Genomic DNA, 21,054 nt, shown 5'->3' with positions numbered 1-21,054 from the left:
CTGCAGGTTCACTCCTCTCCACCAGAGGCGCTGTCGCCTTCATGCATGCCCAGCACCTAACTTCCAGAGCCTCGTGGAAGAGGATGTGAACCCCAAACAATTCCTTCTGGTTCAGTATGAACATGGTCTTACCAGGTACCGATGACATCAGTTCCGAGCATCACCTACTATTACTTTGTTCATAAACTGCCTGCGGGTCTTACAGTATGGTATTGCTTTTTTTTTTTTTCTTTTGGTACCTGGGATTGAACTCAGGAGCACTCGACCACTGAGCCACATCCCCAGCCCTATTCTGTATTTTATTTAGAGACAGGGTCTCCCTGAGTTGCTTAGCGCCTCATTTGTGCTGAGGCTGGCTTTGAACTTGGCATCCTCCTGCCTCAGCCTCCCGAGCTGCTGGGATGACAGGTGTGCGCCAACGTGCCTGGATGTATTGCTTTCTTATTACCCTTATTTTAGTAGCTATATTTTTTAATTTTAAAAAATCTAAGATATATACACATAACTGTACATAGTTATGGGGTACAGTGTGGTGTTTCAAAACATGTGTCCAATGTGTAATGATCAGATCAGGGAAATTGGCATATTTACACTTACCACTTTAAGCATTTATCATTTCTTTGGGTTGGGAACATTCAAAAGTCTACTAGCTATTTTAAAATGTACAATTAATTGTCAACCATCATCACCCTATGGGCTACAGAATATTATCAATTCTTCTCCTGTCCAACCGCAGCTCTGTAAGCGTTAACCATGTTCTTTCCCCCGACCCTCCCCAGTAGCCACATTTTATATTGTGATAATATTTGAGTAAGAGTCAGACCTCAAGTGACACAAATATTAGCTCCTTGGTGACTACACTATTACCACCATCAAAAAGCAACTACCACCAGCTCAGCATTGTTTTGCAAATTCAGTGTTTGGAAACTTAGCTGGTTCCTAGGAAATGAAAAAAAGTATCTGCAATAAAAGCATTTGCTTGAGGTCATGGTCCCCTTCACCACCCTTGAGGTCAAAGCCATGGACATGCAATGGGATCCAAGAGCAGGGCTTCACCAGGAACTTTTTCATTGTCAAGTTGAATAAGCACTTAGGTCTCTGCCCACAGTTGATTTGTGTGGGAATTCCTGCTTTGCCCTTCATATCCTATCTACTTCTGAATAGGAGCTACATGGCTAGAAGGTTCTTTCATGACCTAAGGACAGGTCATCACCACCAGCCTCTGTGTGCAACCCAAGCTCTCGGGAGATGGCACAGACCAGGGTGTCCATGCCAACAGCCCCTGGGGCTGGTCACCAAATGTTAGTGCAGTGTGACAACCCAAGTGACCCCCCCCATCCCCGGAAGTTGGAAGTTACAAGTTAAGATTCCTGCAACCGCCCTGCCGCCCTTCTTCCAGACTCCCCTTACTGGGAACAGTTGTCTTAACTTCTGTCTTGGCCCCAGGCACCTTCAGAAGTGCCTCACAAGGACACCTGGCTGTCTTCTGACTGGGTAGGCAGCCGCTGAACCTGGTGGCTTTGGGCTGTGCTCAACCCAGTGTCTGGCACATGTGTGGTGCTCGGGTCGTTTCCTGAATAAAGTAAAACAACTAAGTTGGCTGGATCCGATGACCTCCATGAAATAACTCAGTTGAGATGGAGAGGAGGCCACGGTGTCTTACAGTATAAATAATGCAAATCACAGAACTAATCACTCTTTTGTTTTACAATTTCTTTCTGCTCATGCTGTGTACACTATTGCCAGAAGACAACAGCCTGGTTTGAATGTGGCCTAAACCTGCTCTAAAGGAAAGCGCCACTGTCCCACATTGGACTTCACTCCTCCCTGAGCGCCCCTTACCGGTACCCCACCCAAAGCGTCCACACCCAGCCCTGTGCGTTTCCTAATCCCTCTGTGTGTCTGACGCACCTTAGGCTTTACTTTGTCTCCTAGAGCTCTTTCTGCAGTTGGCACTCAGTGAAACCTGAGGACCGATTCCTTCCCTCCCCACCCCGTATCCCAGGGCACCTTCTAGCTCGGAGCAGCTGGACGTGAACATGGTGCCAGTGAGAGGGGCTAAGAGACCCACCATCCCAATTGTTCCCTGGACATTTCTGATGAAGTAAATGACAAATACCATGATATAAGAAAAATGGTTTTATTCCTAATTTTTAGTTCCATACAGTTTACAAATACACTTTACTCTGTAATACGGCTTTGCAACTAGCAAAGCAGTTGAACTAACACCCATAAATACAGGTGGGGAGACAATTAACATTCACTACTGTTTCTCTACATAGACTACTCTTTTAATGTCATTTTCTAAAAAACAATTGCAAATAGACTAAATAATATACGTGGGCAAAAAGGCAATTAAGTGGATCTCTTGAAACACTAAATGTATAATAAACAGCATATTATCAACATTTACATGATTCACATCAAAATGATGACATCCTAAAACGTATTCCTTTTAAAGGATAGATTTATCAATAAAATATTACATATCTTTAATACTCTGGTGCAATACTCTTCATACAATGCAGGAAAATTAAATGTAGGTCTAGTCATCGGCTTAATAAAGGGTCCTTTTCAATTAGCTTTTATTAATAAAAGAATCACAATTAGGTCATAAATAAACAGGCAAATTATTAATTACATGATTTGAGGTTTAGGATGGAAACTTGTAAAAATTAGTTTGACATACAGCATAGTTACCAGCTCACTACAGCCACCTTCTTAACGTCCTTGCCTTGTGTGAACTGCCCGTGGCGAAGGAGGAGTGGACATTTTAGTCACAGAAGATACAATAAACTATGTTTGGAACTCACTTTTCAAGAGGAAGAAGGAAGAAGACTTCAACAAAATCACAAGCTAATGCATATCCTAGGAAAGGCATCTTCAAACCAAGGGGGCGTGTGCTTCTAGGTAAAAATTTATTCCCACCACCAACAGAGCCTCCCTCTGGATCACTAACCTACGACGCTGCACTTCGCAACCAACCGCACACCTTCCCACGTCCCTCAACTGGAAGTGACCCAGGGTTTTATGTTACTTCTTTTTAAATTTTTTTCTAATTTTATTTATTTATTGGTATGTGGTGTTAAGGATCAAATCCCGTGCCTCACACATGCCAGGTGAGTGTTCTGCCACTGAGCCACAACCCCAGCCCGTTGTTATTTCTTAAAATCCCCAGTAAAATAACCCCTGAAACAATCTTGACAATTTTCTTGGCTGTTCCAAAGCAACTAGGTATAGACACCAAGAAAGTCTACCTACAGTTTCTCACCCCATTCTGCCACGTTTAAAAAGTCACTGATTTCAGTGGGAGAGGTAACCTTAGGTGTCAGGAGAGCCACACACTGAACATGAGACACCTTATTATTTTTTTAAGAAAGAAAGCTATAAAGACTCTGAAATTTGGCTTTTTTTAAAAAACCCAATACCATGTGCCAGATAGTTTCTTCACCCCAAATATAAAATCCTATGCTTATAATTTTAAAATACTCAGCCAGCTATGGTCTGTTGTGTGCGTTTAATGCCCAGCAACAGTGCAGAAGTGGATGCGGACCTGTGCCCATCTCACCTAGCCAGGGAGCCTGATTCACCGGTTACTGACAGCGCTGGCCCAGGGCCTGTGACTTCCTCGTGAACCACCTCTTGAACTTGCATTTCCACCTTCTTAACCTCACACCTCAAGCTACCCCCATCTTCCTAGCCCTCTGTCTGGTTCCACCATATGCACAGCGACCTGCCCTGAGAACGTGCAACTACCTTTTACCAAACACAAGACAGACACCAGCAGCCTTCCCACAGATCTTCTGTTGGCATCAGTTCATTTAACAATAGTTGGATGAAATCAGCGTGTTGGAACAAAGCTGGCCGAGATCAGGTGTTTCCATTCTGAGTGCAAAAACAACCCATCTAGAACTACCGAGATGTGAACTCAGCAGATGTCCTTGTCCCGTCACACCCTTGCATGCTGGTGCAAGACTCTGTCCCCAAAGCACACAGACAAAACACCACCACAAAATCCAAATGAGTCAACTTGACAATGCCGTAAAGAGAAGAGGGTGTAAACGCTGGGCTGGGAGCTCCCTGTGCAGGCTGGACAGGAAGACCCTGCTCGTTGCATCCGCCGGGGGGGTGACTCAGGCCACACCTCGCTCTGAGCAATTCTGCTTCCCAGGAATACGGGGTGGGGGAGCATCAGTGTTCATTTAATCTGTGAAAATGGTGGCCATTGCGCTCCCCAACCACCTCAGGGAGTGAAAGGGCTCCGCAAAGAGCGACCACCGGGACAGCTCTGCCACTCAGAGCAGAGCAGGAGGGCTCTGGGGAGAGACCGTGACTTCCCAGCACAGTTGCTCTCACACGTGACAAGAGTCACCCTGCAACGCTGTCTTCAGACACTCTCACTGATGACAGTTTAACACTTGAGGCAAGGGGGACGTCCCTGGAGAAGGCACTTAAGGTAGGACATCAGCAAGTCTCGCTGCTGCCTGCACAAGGCTGGCTCACCTGGCAGCGGCTGGGCTGCTCCTCCTCGCCGCGGCCTGGCGGTGCCACAAGGGCGGGACAGAAAGCCAGCGGCACTTAGAAAGCATCACATTGGCCATGGTCTACGAGGACAGGGGATTCGGTTTCGAATGCTCTGTCCCCCACACACCTCTGTGCTTGCGAGACCACTGTCCCTTGGGGGAGGTTGGGAACGTGTGCTCAGGGCTGAAGACGTGTTCAGAGCTTCCTGAAGGCCCTGCTCCTCTCTCAGCCTGACCTGCAGCTTCTCCCACTATCACAGCGGAAGCAGCTTCCCAAGGTCACTGGCAGCTGGTTGCCATGGCACTGGCTGTGCCAGATGTTAGACTGTGGCCCCCAAGGCACTGCACCTCCACTTCCTACCCCTCACACCCTGGCTGGGCCTGTGACTTCTTTAATCAAGGAAGGGCATGGAAGGGCGGCTGTGGCAGTTGTGGTCTGAGCCTGAGGCCTGGCCAGTTTGCCCTTGAGCAGGTGGGAGCTCTGAGCAGTCAGGTGACAGGCCTCACTACCCTGCTGAGGCCCCGGGGAGGACAGACCCTGAGGACTCCAGCAGAGCCAAGCCCAGCCATCCCAGTGTCTCATCGACCTGCCAACACACGGGGGACCACCCGCAAGAGCAGCAGAGGGACAGCTCCGATGGACCCAGCTCAGATTAAGGAAGGGGGCAGGTGAGCGACACCTGACAACCAAAGCCCAGTCGGCCCAGAAGCCTGTTTAAAACACAAGACAGTCACTCAGAAGCAAAGGAAATATGGCAACTGTTTTCCCATCACAAACGCCAGTCAACACTGAACAGGAACGGCCATCGGCTGAGAAAACACACCTCTTACCCTAGTTCATACATTTCCATGATTTTTTTTTCCCATGATTTTTAACGGCGATGTGAAAACAGTCAACCTCTGACAGTCTCGGTCACTGGCTGGGAGACCATTTAGCTAAAAAAGAGGAAGCCCCCAGGTGAATTATCCACCAGGGATAAGTGCTATGAGTGAATGTCCTCAAAGTTCCTGTATTAGAAACTCAATCTCCAACGCAGCCGTGTTGAGAGGTGGGGCCTTAAAGGGGCCATCAGGTCACAGGGCTTTGCCGCCACAAATGGATTAAGGTCATCACAGGAGTGGACTCATTTTAAAACCAGGCTCGGCCCTCTCTGGCTGTCCCTCAGCATGTGACACCTTCCACCAAATCCCCTGATGCAGCACTGAGGCCCTCAGCAGATGCTGCCCCACCCTGGCCTCCCAGCCTCCAGAACCGGAGACACAGATTGTTGTCCATTAAAAATCGCCTGGTCTGAGGCGTCCTGTCTGGCAACACAAAACAGACTAAGACAGCAGCGAGGGAAAAGGAAACGGTTCCCACTTCTCAAGGGTGCTGCTAACTTTCCCAAGCCATTTCTTTTTCCAAGTGTCCCATCATCCCCCACAAAGAGAAAAAAAAAAAAATCAGGCTATTAAAAAAAAAAAAAACTGCCCATAACTTGAACTTGAAGCCCCATGATCTCTAAAATATAGAGCACAATTTAACTGCTTTCTTGATTTAAAACAAAATTCTATAAAATATCACATTGTCTACATTGTAGAGACGACTTCTTCTTATCTGAGGAAATGAACTGCTGAGTTAGAATACAGTGGTCTTTAAATGGCTGCAAATGTGGCTGATCAAAAGGCAGTCAGCCACGACGCCAGCTTTCCAGATCCAAATCCATTCTTCACATAAACTTCCTTGCGTCTGTTCTTGAACTTTAGAGAGAAGGCGAAAGTCCACATCTGGGGAAGAAATAAGGTAGAAAATTTAAAGAGAATATGTTTAAAAGCTTAGCAAAGCACTAAGTTCTGTTTTGTCTGGTTTTCGGGGCTGGGGCTGGAGCCAGGCTCTGCCCGTGTCAGGCAAAGGTGCTGTGAAGGTTTCGGCAGTTGGGTTTTACAACCAGCCTTCCGGCCGCTCCTTACCTATCCTTTCTTCACAGAATTAGTTAGGGTCAGGGGCCGGGGCAGGGCAGGGCAGGGGGTCCCTGTTCCTGCAGCATTCATTAGAGTTGGTTAGCCGTCCAGGAGGGGCAGGGCACAGTCCGTCAGCACCTGGGCAGCTCAGGGCCCAGTGCCAGGTGGGAGTCAGGATACCTGAGAGTTCTCAGCTCTGCTGGCCCTCAACCAGTCCCATCCCAGTATGGGAGTTGGAAGCACTAAGCTGTACCCCTAGTCCCAAACTACTAAAAGGCAGATCTAAACATTTAGATACCTTACCCACTGAGATGGGAATTTCAACATGAAATATACTACTAGTTTCTAGTTATTATTAAAACATACAGCTAGGTGTGGTGGCACACACCTATGATCCCAGCAACTCAGGAGGCTGAAGCAGGAGGATCACAGGTTTGAGGCCAGCCTGGGCAACTGTGCAAGATCCTGTCTCCAAATAAAAAATAAAAAGGGCTGGTGTAGCTCAGTGGTAGAACACTCCTAGGTTCAATCCCTAGTACCAAGTAACAAAAATAAACCACATGCTTGGGTTCCAGTTTAGAAAGGTGATTGGCAGGGAGGAGATGCATTAGGAGATGGGTTCCCAGCAGCAGAACTGATCCCATCAGAGGTCAAGAGGGTCCCCATATCTCACGGCCAGTCAGAGGCTGTCACACATGAAAACTCAAAACCCTGACTCCTCTCTTCCCACGGCTGTCCAGGTATCACCAGATTGTGCCCAGCACCTCCTGGTTACCAGCAGCTCTAATAAATGCCGCAGGGACAGTGACCCCTCCACCCTCCCTTGCTACTGCTGTCAGCCGCTCTCCTGGTGTTGAGTGCAGCCTCAGCCCTTGCACAACTGATTCTGTATTTGATTTTGCTGCTTAATGAACTATAAACTCAATCCAGCTTAGAGAAGGAAATGCAGGGTGAGGAGCAAGGAGGCTGGTGTGTAAAGCCCAATTACAGTGTACTCTGCTGAAATAGTCACGATTCCTTGCCTGCTTAAAAACGCCATAATTATAGAAGCAATGCGCCCAGAGCCCTCGAGCACCCAATACCTACTCTGGGCTGCAGTTCCCGCGGCTCTTCTCATCTGAAGCTCTTCTGCTGCTGCATCAGGCCCACGTTCTCATAGACTCTGGCATTGTCTTCTCTCATTCTGCAGAGAAAAGGAAAAGGGGGACACTCACAACACGCAGGACACGCAGTGTAAGCGTCCGTGGCACCTGCGCAGCACACACCACTTCCTGTGGAACCACCCGTTATGCTGCAGACGCCTTCTTGCCACCAGAGCAGACGTTCTTGGAAGGGACAAAAGACACAGACACACAGCAATAACACCACACAGCTACAAGGACAACAGGAGCCACTGGTCCCTGTGCTCCCTGGGGTGAGGAGGAAGTGGGGAGTCTCCAGGTGGCACAGCATGGAGCCCTATAGGACATAAGGCATTTGGGGCAAACCGTGAAGGAGGTAGGACAGGTTCATGCAGCAAGGGGCCACTGTCACTTCCAACAGAGGCATCAGAACAGGGAAAAGCTCCAAGACGGGAACGAGGCGGCAGCCGACAGGGACGAGCTCCTCTTAGCTTCGGCTGGGGGACCCTGAGGAGGATGGGCTAGTGTAGGACCAAGGGGGGCCAGCATGCAGGAGCTCAGGTTTCTCTCTCAGCAAGGAGAGGGGATCAGAGTGGGACCCAAGCAGACAGGGACCCAGCAGCTGGGGGTGCTGGCCTAGAGGGGCTTCGGGCCTGGGATGCCCTGGGTGGGTGGAGGGATCAGGAATGGGGCGACAACCAGCCCCGCAGTCGCTGGCCTGCCATAGAAAGAAGGGAGTGGCTGGAGCCCATTCTGCCCCCCACAGGAGAGGAAGGTCGGCTTCACGACAGCACTGCAAACTACTGCAGGCAGCAACCGAGAATGCCAACGTTCCCAGTCCTTGCAGGGGACGGGAAGGGGCAGTTTGAGGAAGCTCCACTGCAAGCAAGTGTGAACACGAACCTCCACCTAAGACAGCCAGAGGCCACGTCACAGTCCCCAGGCTTTAAAACCCACATCAAAGCAAAGAGACAAGATCCTTACGGGAAACTAAGAAGTGAATGCTAAACCAGAAAGTGACTTTAGAATATGACCAGTTTAGCACGTTAGGGTTAAACAGGGGTCAGCAAACGTTTTTTGGAAAGAGCCAGGAGGCAGGTGTGGCAGGCTCTGCAAGCCACCGCCTCTGTCACTTACTCTCAGGAGCTTTCTTTTTGCTTTAGATGTGGTCTGCGGGCTGCAGCGTGCTGAGCCCTGGTGTGAACACCCACTGACCCGCAGGAAACCAGCATATCGAGGTGAGCGCGCACACCAATGCCAACTCACTTCCTCTTATTCAGAAAGAGTCTTGGCACATCAACAAGGGACGCTGCCTCCCTCAACAGTCCCCGCCACTGCAAACCGAAACCTGGATTCTTCTTGGAGAGTCACCACTTGATAAGCTCAGAATCCCATACAGAGCATGGTGACCGCCTTCAGTTGGGGCAAAAGATGGAGTTGGGACGGCACTGACACAATCCACAGCACCGCCAGCCATGGGGCGGCCATGCAGGGCCTGTGCTCTAGGTTTGTCACGGATGCTTTCAAGCCTTTATGGAACACCATATTGTCCAGGCAGAAAGAGGTTCCTTCATCGCTACTTACTCTGCACAGGGTGGCGTTGGGGTACAAGGTGGCAGGGGACTCTGGTCTCCACTTGTCTGGTCCGTTAGGGAATATTTAATGTTGGTGTATTCGTGTCCTTTCCTTTTGCTTTTCTGAAAGTTCAAAAGGTGCGGATGAGAACTGTGACTTTTTTTATAGAAATGAAGGAGCAAAAAAGGTATTCACCAAAGAGAGCAGACAGGTTAGAGAATGTGGGTGTTCTTTCTGACTGTGATGTTAGGGAGCTCACCTCCTCAATATAAACACACCACCCCGATCAAAGTCCATTTGAACCCCACAATTTGAAAGCACACAGGGTCACACACGGACCACTTACTAGGCCCTGAGCCTAACACGCCTATCTCTGGCTTTGAGAGGATTCCCCACTTCCTGGGCCACCCCAGCAGTAATCATCTCAGAGTTCATGTGCACCCCATCTAATGATTTTCAGGTAAACAGCCAAGAAAGGAGCTCCAGAAATAAACCCACTCCAAGTACAAAGGGCACACAGAACAGATGATGGTTCCACTCTGAGGAGAGAAATGACCGTGCACTTTACCCCATCTCCCCTCTCCCACCACTGCCCTCTCCCACAAAGACACCAGAACTCTGAAACTTCATTTTGGCTGAAATGATGCCCTGGGGGGTGGAAGGAGGCCAAACAAACAAACAACAAACCCAGGAGGAATGTCATCCTGTCACGTTGTGGAGTGAGCTATATTCAGTAGGACTCCTGGTTACAGGCTTATCACCCTTTTCTATTCCTATATTCACCTAAAAACAACCAATTCTGAAAATCTACCCATCAAAGGGGCGTCATTATATAATGCTGCCTTCATTTTAAGATTGCTCAGGAAAGTGCAGAAAGCACACAGTGTGGCTACATCAGACACTGTTGGGAACGCCATCCCCTGCCAGGGGGTAAACTGGTGCCATCGCTGGATGTACAATTAGTTCATGGAAGCAGTACTAACTAGTTAGTGTTTAGTAAAAATGAAAAGACATATATCTTGCAATCCTGAACATCTATTTCTCTTTGAGAAAACCTGGCACCTAAGGGTTGTACAAGGGTGGCCTGCGACAGGCTACTCTTAAGAAAGTCAAACAGAACAAAGGAAAGCCTCTGTCCACATGGTGGAGTAACAGGCAACAGAGAAGAGGAGCCGACACAGGGCACAATCTCTGCATCAAAACAAGTCCCGCAGCTGCAGGACAACACTATGGCAGGCTGCCGGCTGGGAGGCCATTCCAAACAGGCCTCGGAGACACTGTGCGAAGCATTTATACCTTAAATGTAAAATGAGCCCCTGATGCTGTTGACTGCTTTAGGGTTTTGGGGGTTGAATTGAGTGAGGGAGCAGGGGTAGGGGTCAAAGGGAATCCCACCTGGACCCATCACACTAGATGTTTTTAGAAGAGGGAAAAAAACCTTTAAAAAAATGTGACAAAGTAAAAGGACAATTATGGGTTGTGATACTGTATATTTTTAAATTTTTTCAAAATAAAAATGTAAAACACAAAAGAAATCTAGATCCATCAGGGAAATACCTTTTTTCTCTTCTACTCAAAGCCCACAAAAGAACAAATGATCAACCGTGGGAAGCTCATACAGGTGGAGGAGGGGACCAACACCACTCCAGGCGGTGAGCTACAAGGCACCCCTGCTTCAGCACCATGGAACCCGGACCCACAAGGAGCGTCCGCACTCAGACCTCAGCAGGAAAAGGAAACCCCTGTGCATCAGTGTCACAGAGGTGGAAGGCAGTACCACGGAGGCGAGAAGACCTGGGGACACAGGTGGCTAGACAGTGGGGGCGCCCTGAAGAGAGCCAGTTCCATACAGCAGACACGCCCATGTTCTGAGGGGCTTTTCTTCTTTTATTCTTTTTATTTATTCTAATTAGTTATACATGACAGCAGAATGCAATTCAACCTGTAGTACACAAACAGAGCACAATTTTCCATGTCTCTGTTGAACACTAGGTAGAGTCGCACCATCCATGTTTTCATCCATGATTTCACGGTAATCATGTCCGTCTCCTTCCACTGTCTTCCCTACCCCCATTCCCCCCTTCCCCTCCCTCCCCTTTCCCCTATCTAAATTCCTCCATTCCTCTCATCTGTCCCCCAGCCCCATTATGAATCAGCATCCTTGTATCAAAGAAGACATTCTGCATTTGGTTTTTTGGGATTGGCTTACTTCATTGTATTCTCCAACTCCATCCATTTACCTGCAAATGCCATGATTTTATTCTCTTTTACTGCTGAATGATACTCCATTGGGTATATACACCACATTTTCTTTATCCATTCATCTACTGAAGGGCATCTAGGTTGGATCCACAGTTTAGCTATTGTGAGTTGTGCTGCTATAAACATGGATATGGCTGTGTCCCTGAAGTATGCTGTTTTTAAATCCTTTGGGTATAGACCAAGGATTGGGATAACTGGGTCAAATGGTGGTTCCATTCCCAATTTTCCATACTGCTTTCCAGATTGGTTTCACCAATTTACAGTCCTGAGGGGCTTTTCTTGGTGTCAGGCTACCCTCCTGGCTGAGGCTGACCGGAAGCGGGGAGCATGTTAGCCCTCTGATAAACTACACAGCTGCCCTCCATATCCACAGGTGCCACATCTCCAGATTCAACCAACCATGGATCAAACTATCCAAAACATGCACAGACTTTCCTCCTGTTATTCTCTGAACCATACAGTGAGTGGAAGAGTTATTTAACAGAGAGCATTTATACTGTTTCATGGATCACAGTAATCTACAGATGATTCAAAGTACAGGGGAGGAGGTGTGCAGGTTCTCTGCAAATACTACGCCATTTATAGAACGGATGGGGAGTCTCCGTGGATCCTGGTATCCATGCGGGCCCTGGATCTCTTTGCCTTCAGATACTGAGGGATCAGTGTACTTCGTAAGGAGTCACAATAACCTCCTGAACACCAGCAGATGGATGTGCTCCCAGGACAAAGGTGACAAAGCATTTGAGACAACAAATCCAAGTCAAAGCTGTTGACCTCCTCAGCCACCAAAGAACCTCTCCAAAGAACCCACTTAATAATGAGTGGGCATTGGAAAGGGCCAGGATAAGACTGCATACATGCCCACTGCAGGGAACAGAGAACAGGATGAAAAAGGAGCCAAGTGTAGCGGCACACGCCTGTATCCCCAGCTATTCAGAAAGTGGAAGCAAGAGGTTCACAAGTTCAAGGCCAGCCTGGGCAACTTTGCAAGCCCCTGTCTCAAAATAAAATGTAAAAAGGGCTAGGGTCGTGGCTCAGTGGTAGAGCGCTCTACCATGTGTGAGGCTCTGGGCTCAGTCCCTAGCACCGCGGGAAAATAAACAAAAAATCAAAATGAGAAAGGAACAATAAGTAAAAGGCAGACAGAGAAGCAAATCACAAAAGAAATGAAGGAGAGAAGAGGAAAAAGTCAATGCTCACATTAGCCTCACAGACTCTATGCCATGAACTTTCTTTAAAATGAGCTCAACTAGGAGATTATAAAACCACAGAGGAGAGGAGAGCGGAGCTGGGACAACACCAGGGAGACATGGAAAAAGAAAGACAAAAATTATTTAGAGACTGAAATCCAATTAAAGGCAGCAAAAATAACTAAAAATTCAGAAGGGGCCACTGCAGATAACGCAGAGAAAATGTACTACAAAACTATGTTTCAAATGAAAAAAGAAAGGCACATAAGAGATTCAATATACAATTCCTGAAAAGAACAAGAAGAAAGCTTCTAAAATAAATTGCAAGAAAACACCCCTCAGATTAAAATAAAAATTTAAAAACATCTGAATCTAAATTTTAAGAGCCTATAAAGTAGGAAAAGCTATATAGCAACTTCCCAAACATCAAAGAAACAGAAAGGATCATAAGTCTCCAGGCAGAAAACACTGGGGGGAATAATCAAACTGGCTTTAGATTTCATACAAACACAAAATTTTAAAAATCCTGTGGAAAAGATCACCCAAGAATTTTATACCCTGCTGAATTACCCTTTAGATATAAAACCCGTTCAGACATTTATAAGCATGCAAACACTTAAAATATAATACCTTCTTTAAAAAATCATGATCAAATCAAAAGAAAGAATTCAAAAAAATAGAAGTTATAAAAAAAGACTCAAGCTGGGCACAGCAGCACACACCCACGATCCAATCTACTGTGGCCAGAGGATCACAATTTCAAGGCCAACCTGGGTGATTTAGTAAAATTCTTTCTCAAATTAAAAATTAAAGAAGGTCTGGTCAGTGGTAGAGCACCCCTGAGTCAACTTCCAGTGAGGCAAGAGGATCACCTATCAAAAAAATAAAATTAAAATATCTTAAAGACTAAAGCACTGATTTAAATACAGTGCTAGGCTAAGCAGCTGTAGCAATTTTATGTTTAAAAAGCCATAAACCATGTTAAAAAATAGTTTTAAAAATATATAATTCTCTTTCACAGGTGGGATTAAATACAAATTAAATAACAGAAACAGTGAAACATGCTCACTTTGTACCAGCCACAATTTGAATATCATATTTTTAATTTTCACAGCAACCTTTTGAATAGACACTTTTCTTGATCCTATTTTACAGATGAAAAAAATGCACAACTTCTAGGCCAAGCCCTTAGAAGAGCAGTTGGCAAAACACTGGCATGGGACACACATCTAGCACAGGGCCTAGACTTTGTAAGGGCTTCAAGATAAGTAGAGCTTTTACATTCAAAAGGTTTTAAACAAACCAAGGAAAAAGAACAAGAGGGGAACAGCACATGTGGCTGCAAAGCCCAATCCTCTACTCTGACCCTTCACTGAAAGTCTGCTGACTCCGACGTAACAGGCAGTCTCGGCCCCCTGCCTCCTTGTGCTCCCTGCACCCACGTAGAAAGGAAACATTCTAGAGGACAACAGAGCCACCAGACAGAACGTGCCTGGCTTCACTGATGACTCAGGGAACAGGCCACCCTATACCCCCTTCCCAAATTGCCTGTCATATCAGACTTTTACATAGAAGAGAAATAAGCTTCTGAGTTATGCGAGCCACTAATATTTAGCCTCTATTAATGGATGAAGCAGTCGTTAAGAGAATTTTAATCTAGGAAAGACTGCAGAACAGATATCCAAAGATTGCCCCCACCTCGTGCAAACCGCACGCCCTCTCCATAACGGCAGCCTGTCCCACCCCTTCATCTCCCTCAAGCCAGAGTCCTAAATTCCAGTGGGATCTTTCTCTAGCACTCCTCTACTTGAAGATCCTCATCCAAGGTGAAAATGTTTTGTTTAGTTTACATAGTGACCCTGTCTCTAAATAAAAAATACAAAATAGGGCTGAGGATGTGGCTCAGTGGTTGAGTGCCCTTGAGTTCAATCCCCAAGTACCAAAAACAAAAAGGAAAGACTGTGAATAACAGCCTCTGAGAAGATACCATAGACTTTTTGCACTCAAATGATTACTTACATAAGAAATAATCTTTAGAAAGATACAATATAGCCCGGCACAGTGGCACATACCTATAATCCCAGCAACTCGATGGGAGACTGAGACAAGAGGATACAAGTTCAAGGCCAGCCTGAGCAACTGGGTAAAACCTTGTCTCAAAATAAAAAATAAAAAGAGCTGGGGATGCAGCTTAATGATAGAAGACATCTGGGCTCAATTCCCGATACTGGAGGGGGGTGTGGAAAAAAAGAAAGAAAGATACGGCATAATTCAAAATGAAATATTAAGGGACTAGGGATGAGCTCAACAGTAGAGCACATGCCTAGTATTCACAAAGCTCTGGGTTTGCTCCCCAGAAAATTAAAAAAAAAAAAAATCAGTCATCAATAAATTTAATTAAGTATTAAATGGAAGAACTAGCAGAGAAATTTAAAAATTATTCTAAAGTTTAAAAATCTTAATTCCTTTCAAACAGAAATCTTACATATATAATAAATGTAAACTAAAGCATTAACTTGCTTTGTTATTCAATACTTCTTTAAGTTGTAGTTTAAAAAAAGATGTAATGTAAGATCTACCCTGTGAGCAAATTTTTAAATATACAGTACAGTACTGTGAACTATATAACATACACTGCGGTACAGCAGATTGCTAGAACTTTCTCATCTGCATTACAGAACATCTAGACCCACTCACAGCAGCTTCCCTCCCCCCTCCTTACCACCTTCTTAAAATTCAAAATCAACATTTCTACATGAAGTGATGACAATTTTCTAAAGAGGAGTGATTAATGCAAACAGCATAGGAATTATTTCAATGAATCAAAGTAGCCCAAGAAAAAGCATAAGGATGTTGGAGTCTTTTAGCTTACTTAAGTAAAACTGATTCACAAATCAGATGAGCTTGTCTCTTAGCTGTTTCTGTGACAGGCCAGGTGTCTTATAGATCAAGAAGTAGTCTCAGGGGACAGAAGCTGTTCTGCTCTGCTTTGGAGGGTAGAGGGTAATGAGCTTCTGAGGCCTAGAAAATAATGTAAAATTGACCTACCCTCCCTCACAGTCATTGGCACAGCATGGTCACCAAGCCTTCTGCGTGTCTATGACTCTGAAGGCTTTGCCAATTTGCACACAGTCAAGGTCGAGAAGAAGGAGCCACCATGAGGCCCCATGGTCACTGGGATGAAATGTCTTCCCATGTGAAGTGACTCTGATTACCCTCTCAACTCTGAACCAGAAAACGTCCAAAAGCCAAGAGCAGGAGGGAAGGGTAAAATGGAAACTCTCTGGTCTGGGTGACAGCAGCAATGACCTCCCTGGGTGCTCTGGGGTCAGGACTGCAAAGACCTTCCCTCCTTTCACATCAAATCCAAAGCTCACCGGCCCTACACTTCTCTCCAAACCCACTAGCGGCCTCCACCCCGTGCAAACCGCATGCTCTCTCCATCACCGCAGCCTGTCCCGCCCCTTCATCTCCCTCAAGCCAGAGTCCTAAGTTCCAGTGGGATCTTTCTCTAGCACGCCTCTACTTGAAGCTCCTCAGTGACTTCCCATCTCCCTCAGAAGAAAGTCTCAACTCTAACACTTCTCACAAGTCCCCACAGGCCCCCACTCTGGTCTCTGCTTTTTCCAACCTTGCCCATGGCCCCCTGCATTCCCCCAACTCCCTCCTGTCCAGCCGAATTGACTTCACCTCCACTTAAGTCCCCAGGATTTGGCACCTGCCTGACCAGTCCAGCCTGCTTTAATTAATGCACAGAAGAATGAATATTTGGGGGCAGGGGTACTGGGGGTTGAACCCAGGGAGGCCTTACCACGGAGCCTCATCCCCTGCCCTTTTTTGTTTTTTATTTTGAGATCTGGTCTCCCTAAGTTGCTTAGGACTGCACTAAGTTGCTGAGGATGGCTTTGAACTTGTGATCCTCCCGCCTGAGCCGCCAGAGCCACTGGGATCACAAGCGTGCGCCTCTGCACTGGCTAAGAATGAACATATGTGAAGAGGCTTTTTCAATGGAAACTGCAGAAGATACACAAAAAAGCACAAATCCAGGGAAACAAATAAAACAGGGCACATGGGGTGTGGTCTCTGTGAACTCAGATTTCCAGCCCCGTGAGGCAGCACCTAAAAGATGTCTGCAATGCAAAAGGTATCCAAATATTCCACAAAGGAATAACACCAAAGAACAAATGGTCAGTACTACACCAGGCCAGTTCAAGTCTTTCTTAATTTAACTGCAACAATTTAAATTTAGCCTGCACCACCGCATCTCTATCCTGGTCTTGTTACTCCAAAATTTGTAAAAGTGACCTGTGTCCGACTGTAGAGGTTCTCTCCAGAGGAGACGCTAAGGCCTCTCTACACTGCTTCTTAAAATGTGCTCCCCACAGGCTACAGGAAGCAGTCCAGGTTAGCAATTCTCAAACTGTTTTTATAATAGTTGGGTAAATTGGTAACTGAGTTGTAGATAACAGATCTGAGGCTTCTCCCTTCTAGGGGAAAAAGTGACACACGAGCAGGGGGAGGCCAGAGTGTACCCTGGGGCACTGGGTTTGTCCGAAACATCGGAGCACAACCAGCACCCAGGTTCGGTTTCTAGACTCTAGTTTCCAATAAAGGGAAGAGGGGGCTCCATAGAGAACTGGCCAATTCCAGGGCTAGAGCAGGGAAAATTTAAACGAGCCTGGAACATCCTGTAGTGCCAGCAAGTAAGGAAGTGCTCAAAAACAAAAGGATCTGTGCACGTCAAAGGACTCGGGGGCAACTGAAAAGTGGCCAAAGTTGCAATAGTTTTAGCAACAAAATAAACAGCATAGTATTAAATTATAAACCAAGCATAAAACAACATACATAGCTCTGAACTTATATAAATCAATAAAAAGTAAGTAAGTACAGAAAGGGACAAGTCTTCCTTTTAAAAAGATTCCAAATAATTTATGTAGTCACCACGCATTCCAGGAGATACAACTTGCTTCTGCATCGTGGACTACATGACTCAAGGCTTGGGAATAGAACAGGGAACAGGTACAAGAGTTAACTGAACAGTAAGAAATGTGGCAGGGAGAACCTAAGCCAAGTGACCGAGATTAATCCCAAGCAGGCTGTGCTGATAGAATCTACTCCCTAAGTCAGGAGAAGGACAGTCGGCTATAACCACAATACACCGCAGTGGTAATTCTTCTTCCAAATCTGTTAGCCAGTCTAATCACCAGAAAACCAAGGCTAACCCAACTTGAGAAAATCCTACAAAGTGTCTGATCAGTACTCTTCAAAATTATGCAGGTCTCTGAGTGCAGTGGTACACACTTATTTCCCAGCAACTCAGGAGGCTGAGGCAGGAGGACTGAAAATTGGAGGTTTGCCTCAGCAATTCAGCAAGACCCTGTCTCAAGATTAAAAACAAAAAGGGTGGGGAGGGGGACTGGGGATATAGCTCAGAGGTAAAGCACCCCTGCATTCTATCCCTAATACAAAAAAAAAAAAAAAACTGTCAAGTTCATAAAAAAATAAAGAACAACAAATAAAGTAACACTGAGGAGGAAGCGCTGGGGAGTGATATTAGCCAAAATTATATTGTTATATTGTGTGTATCTACAAATATGTTATAACAAATCCCATCATTATGTAAAACTATAATGCACCAATTAAAAAATGTGGGTGGGGGGAGAAAGTATCACAGATCAGAGGAGACTAAGGAATCAGAACAGTAAACTCAACTTGGATCCTGAACTGAATCCCAGAACAGAAAAATATATGTGGGAAAACTGGTGGATCCAAGTAAATTCTAGAGTTGGGGATGTAGCTCTGAGGTAGAGGGCTTGTCTACCACATGAGCAAGGGCCTGGGTTGATCCTCAGCACCATAAAGAGAAACAAAGCAAAACAAATTCTAGAGCTCAGTTAATGATAATGCATCAATGTTACTTATTCAATTTTGATAAATGTACCATGGTTATGTAAAAAGTTAACTTCAGAGAAAACTAGTGAAAGGTCTATAGGAACTACCTTTTTTTGGGGGGGTGGGGGGTACTGGGGATTGAACTCAGGGGCTCTCAACCACTGAGCCACATCCCCAGCCCTATTTTGAATTTCATTTGGAGACAGGGTCTCACTGAGTTACTTAGCGCCTCACCATTGCTGAGATTGGCTTTGAACTCGAGATCCTCCTTCTTCAACCTCCTGAGCTGCTGGGATTACAGGCGTGTGCCACTACATCCAGCTGGGAATTACTTTTGTGTGTGTGTGAATGAATGAGGCAATACAGAGAGAGACCGAGAGAGAGCTTGAAAAGACATTATTCCAAAAAAAGCATACAAATGACCAAAAGTTATATGAAAAGGCCCTCAACATCACTGATCATCAGAAAAATGAAAACTAAAATCACAATAATGAGATATCACTTCATACCTACTAAGAGGTTATTAATAGAAAGTCAAAAGTTAACAAGTGTTGGCAAATGAGGAGAAAAGGGACCCTTACATGTTATTGGTAGTATTGTAAATTGTTATACTATTATGAGAGAAAGTACAGAGGTTCCTCAAAAAATTAAAGTACAAGCTATCCTATGATCCAGCAACCCCACTACTAAGGTTTACATTCAAAAGAAATGATCACAGATATCTGCAGTCCCATGTTCTCTGCAGCATTCTTCACCATCACCAAGATTTGGAAACAATCTAAGGGTCCATCAATGGATGAATGGACCAGGAAAATGTGGTTTATACAGACAGTGAAATATTATTCAGCTTAAAAAAGAAGAAAATCCATTCGCAACAACATGGATGGATGGGAGAGCTTTATACTAAGTGAAATCAGCCAGAGGAAGACACATACGACCTCACCTACATGTGGAATCTAAAGTTGGACACATGGAAACAGTGATTAAAACGGTGGTTACTAAGGGATGGAGGGAGGCCATAGGGAGACACTGGGCTAAGGATACAAATCCTCAGTCATACAATAAGTAAGTTCTGACCTAACATATGGCCTGGTGTCTACAGTGAACACAGTGAATGTCTACAGTGTCTACAGTGAAATTCGCTAAGCAAGCAGATCTTAAGTATTCTCACTACACACAAAAAGAAGTTAACAACGTGCGGTAATGGATCGTTTCACGATGTACATGCAATTCTAAATATATTGTGCAACCTGAACAAATAATTTTTACTTGTCATTTATAGTTCAGTAAAGCTAAAAAAAAAATGATGGAAATACAAAACCAGACTTTGGCAAATGCAATGATAATCTTTCCTGGCAATTATCAATGAATGTAAAATCAGTAAGCAAAAAGTAAATGAAACAGGTTACTCCCACGATCTCAAGTATCTACCTAAGATGTTAATTAAAAAGGAATGATGAGTCACTTCATGGTGGAGAAACCTGACAAATCACCTTACTCAGGCAATCAAAGTTAACCCCACCAAAAACCAATCAAGTCCACAGTATGCTCCTGAGGTACTATACCAAGGACACATGACTTCTGTGACAGTTCGGCCAAAAGGGCACCACCTGAATCTCATAAGAGGAAACTGACAAACCCAAACTGAGGGCCATTCTACCCAACAAATGGCCTGAACTCTTCAAAAATGTCTAGGTCATGAAGGATCAGGAGAGCATGAGAAACTCTCCAGGCTACAGGAGACCAGAGATAAATGCCCCGTGTGACCCTGGGCCACAAACAGGAAGTTAGTAGGACAACCTAGCAAGATCCGACTATAATCTATAGGTTAAACACTAGTTTTATCCATGTTCCCCATTTTGACAATCATGATTATGTAAGAGAATATCCTTATTTTTTGGAAATATATACCAGAGCATCTGGAAGCCAAGAGACATGTATATTTGCAACTCATAACATTCCATTTTTTAAATTCATATACAGTTTTTATAAGAACTTAAGGAGAAAATGAATGAATGAATGAAAAAGTAACTGTTAAATACTAATATTCAGAAAAGCTATTTAAAAGAAATTTTATACTATCTTTGCAAATAAAAAATATATATATATTTTGCTACTGTAAATGGACAATAACAAAACAACTTCCCTCCAAGTGACTGGCAGAGTGTGAGAAGCACTGTCAATAAAAATGTTCGAACTTTCTCAACACGGCCCCACTAGCACTTTCCTGGGCTTCCCACCTCTGGTTTCTAGATTTTTCCTTCCTGCTATCGCTTCTATTTCTCTACTTCTTTCCACATGGTTTCCACCCAATGTCATTTTCTTTTCTTCATTTGTCCTTCTTTAGCAAATTTTTTCACTCTCAAAAAGGTTTAATTAATCCTAACGTGGAAAATGACTATATTTCAGAATAATCAATTATCCGGAATGAGTTTTGTCCCTTTGCTTAATTTAGAAGTTACACGGGTTTCATGTTTTTAATTTTTCCTAAAACTAAATAGAAGTATTTTTTTTTCTCACTTTACCCCAAACAACTAGGGAGTGAGTTTC

The 21,054-nt window shown here is 45.1% G+C and overlaps 1 protein-coding gene across 2 annotated transcripts in view; it reads right to left on the bottom strand.

Moving 5' to 3' along the window:
• Positions 1–2,126: 2,126 nt before the first annotated feature.
• The window catches only part of Ptpn11 (protein tyrosine phosphatase non-receptor type 11), an 85,501-nt gene continuing 66,573 nt past the window's right edge, over positions 2,127–21,054 (bottom strand). For both annotated transcript variants that reach the window (XM_078039059.1, XM_078039060.1), the window contains exons 14-16: positions 9,170–9,282; positions 7,551–7,647; positions 2,127–6,290 (exon numbers count right to left, since the gene is read on the bottom strand). In XM_078039059.1, coding sequence (XP_077895185.1) covers positions 7,578–7,647; positions 9,170–9,282 — 183 coding nt within the window. In that variant the 3' untranslated portion in view covers positions 2,127–6,290; positions 7,551–7,577. The remainder of the gene's footprint in view (positions 6,291–7,550; positions 7,648–9,169; positions 9,283–21,054) is intronic.

Source organism: Ictidomys tridecemlineatus, chromosome 2, assembly GCF_052094955.1.
Source record: "Ictidomys tridecemlineatus isolate mIctTri1 chromosome 2, mIctTri1.hap1, whole genome shotgun sequence".
Taxonomy (NCBI): Eukaryota; Metazoa; Chordata; class Mammalia; order Rodentia; family Sciuridae; genus Ictidomys; species Ictidomys tridecemlineatus.
Note: the sequence above shows the minus strand (reverse complement) of the source record. Positions and strands in the feature narration are given on the sequence as shown.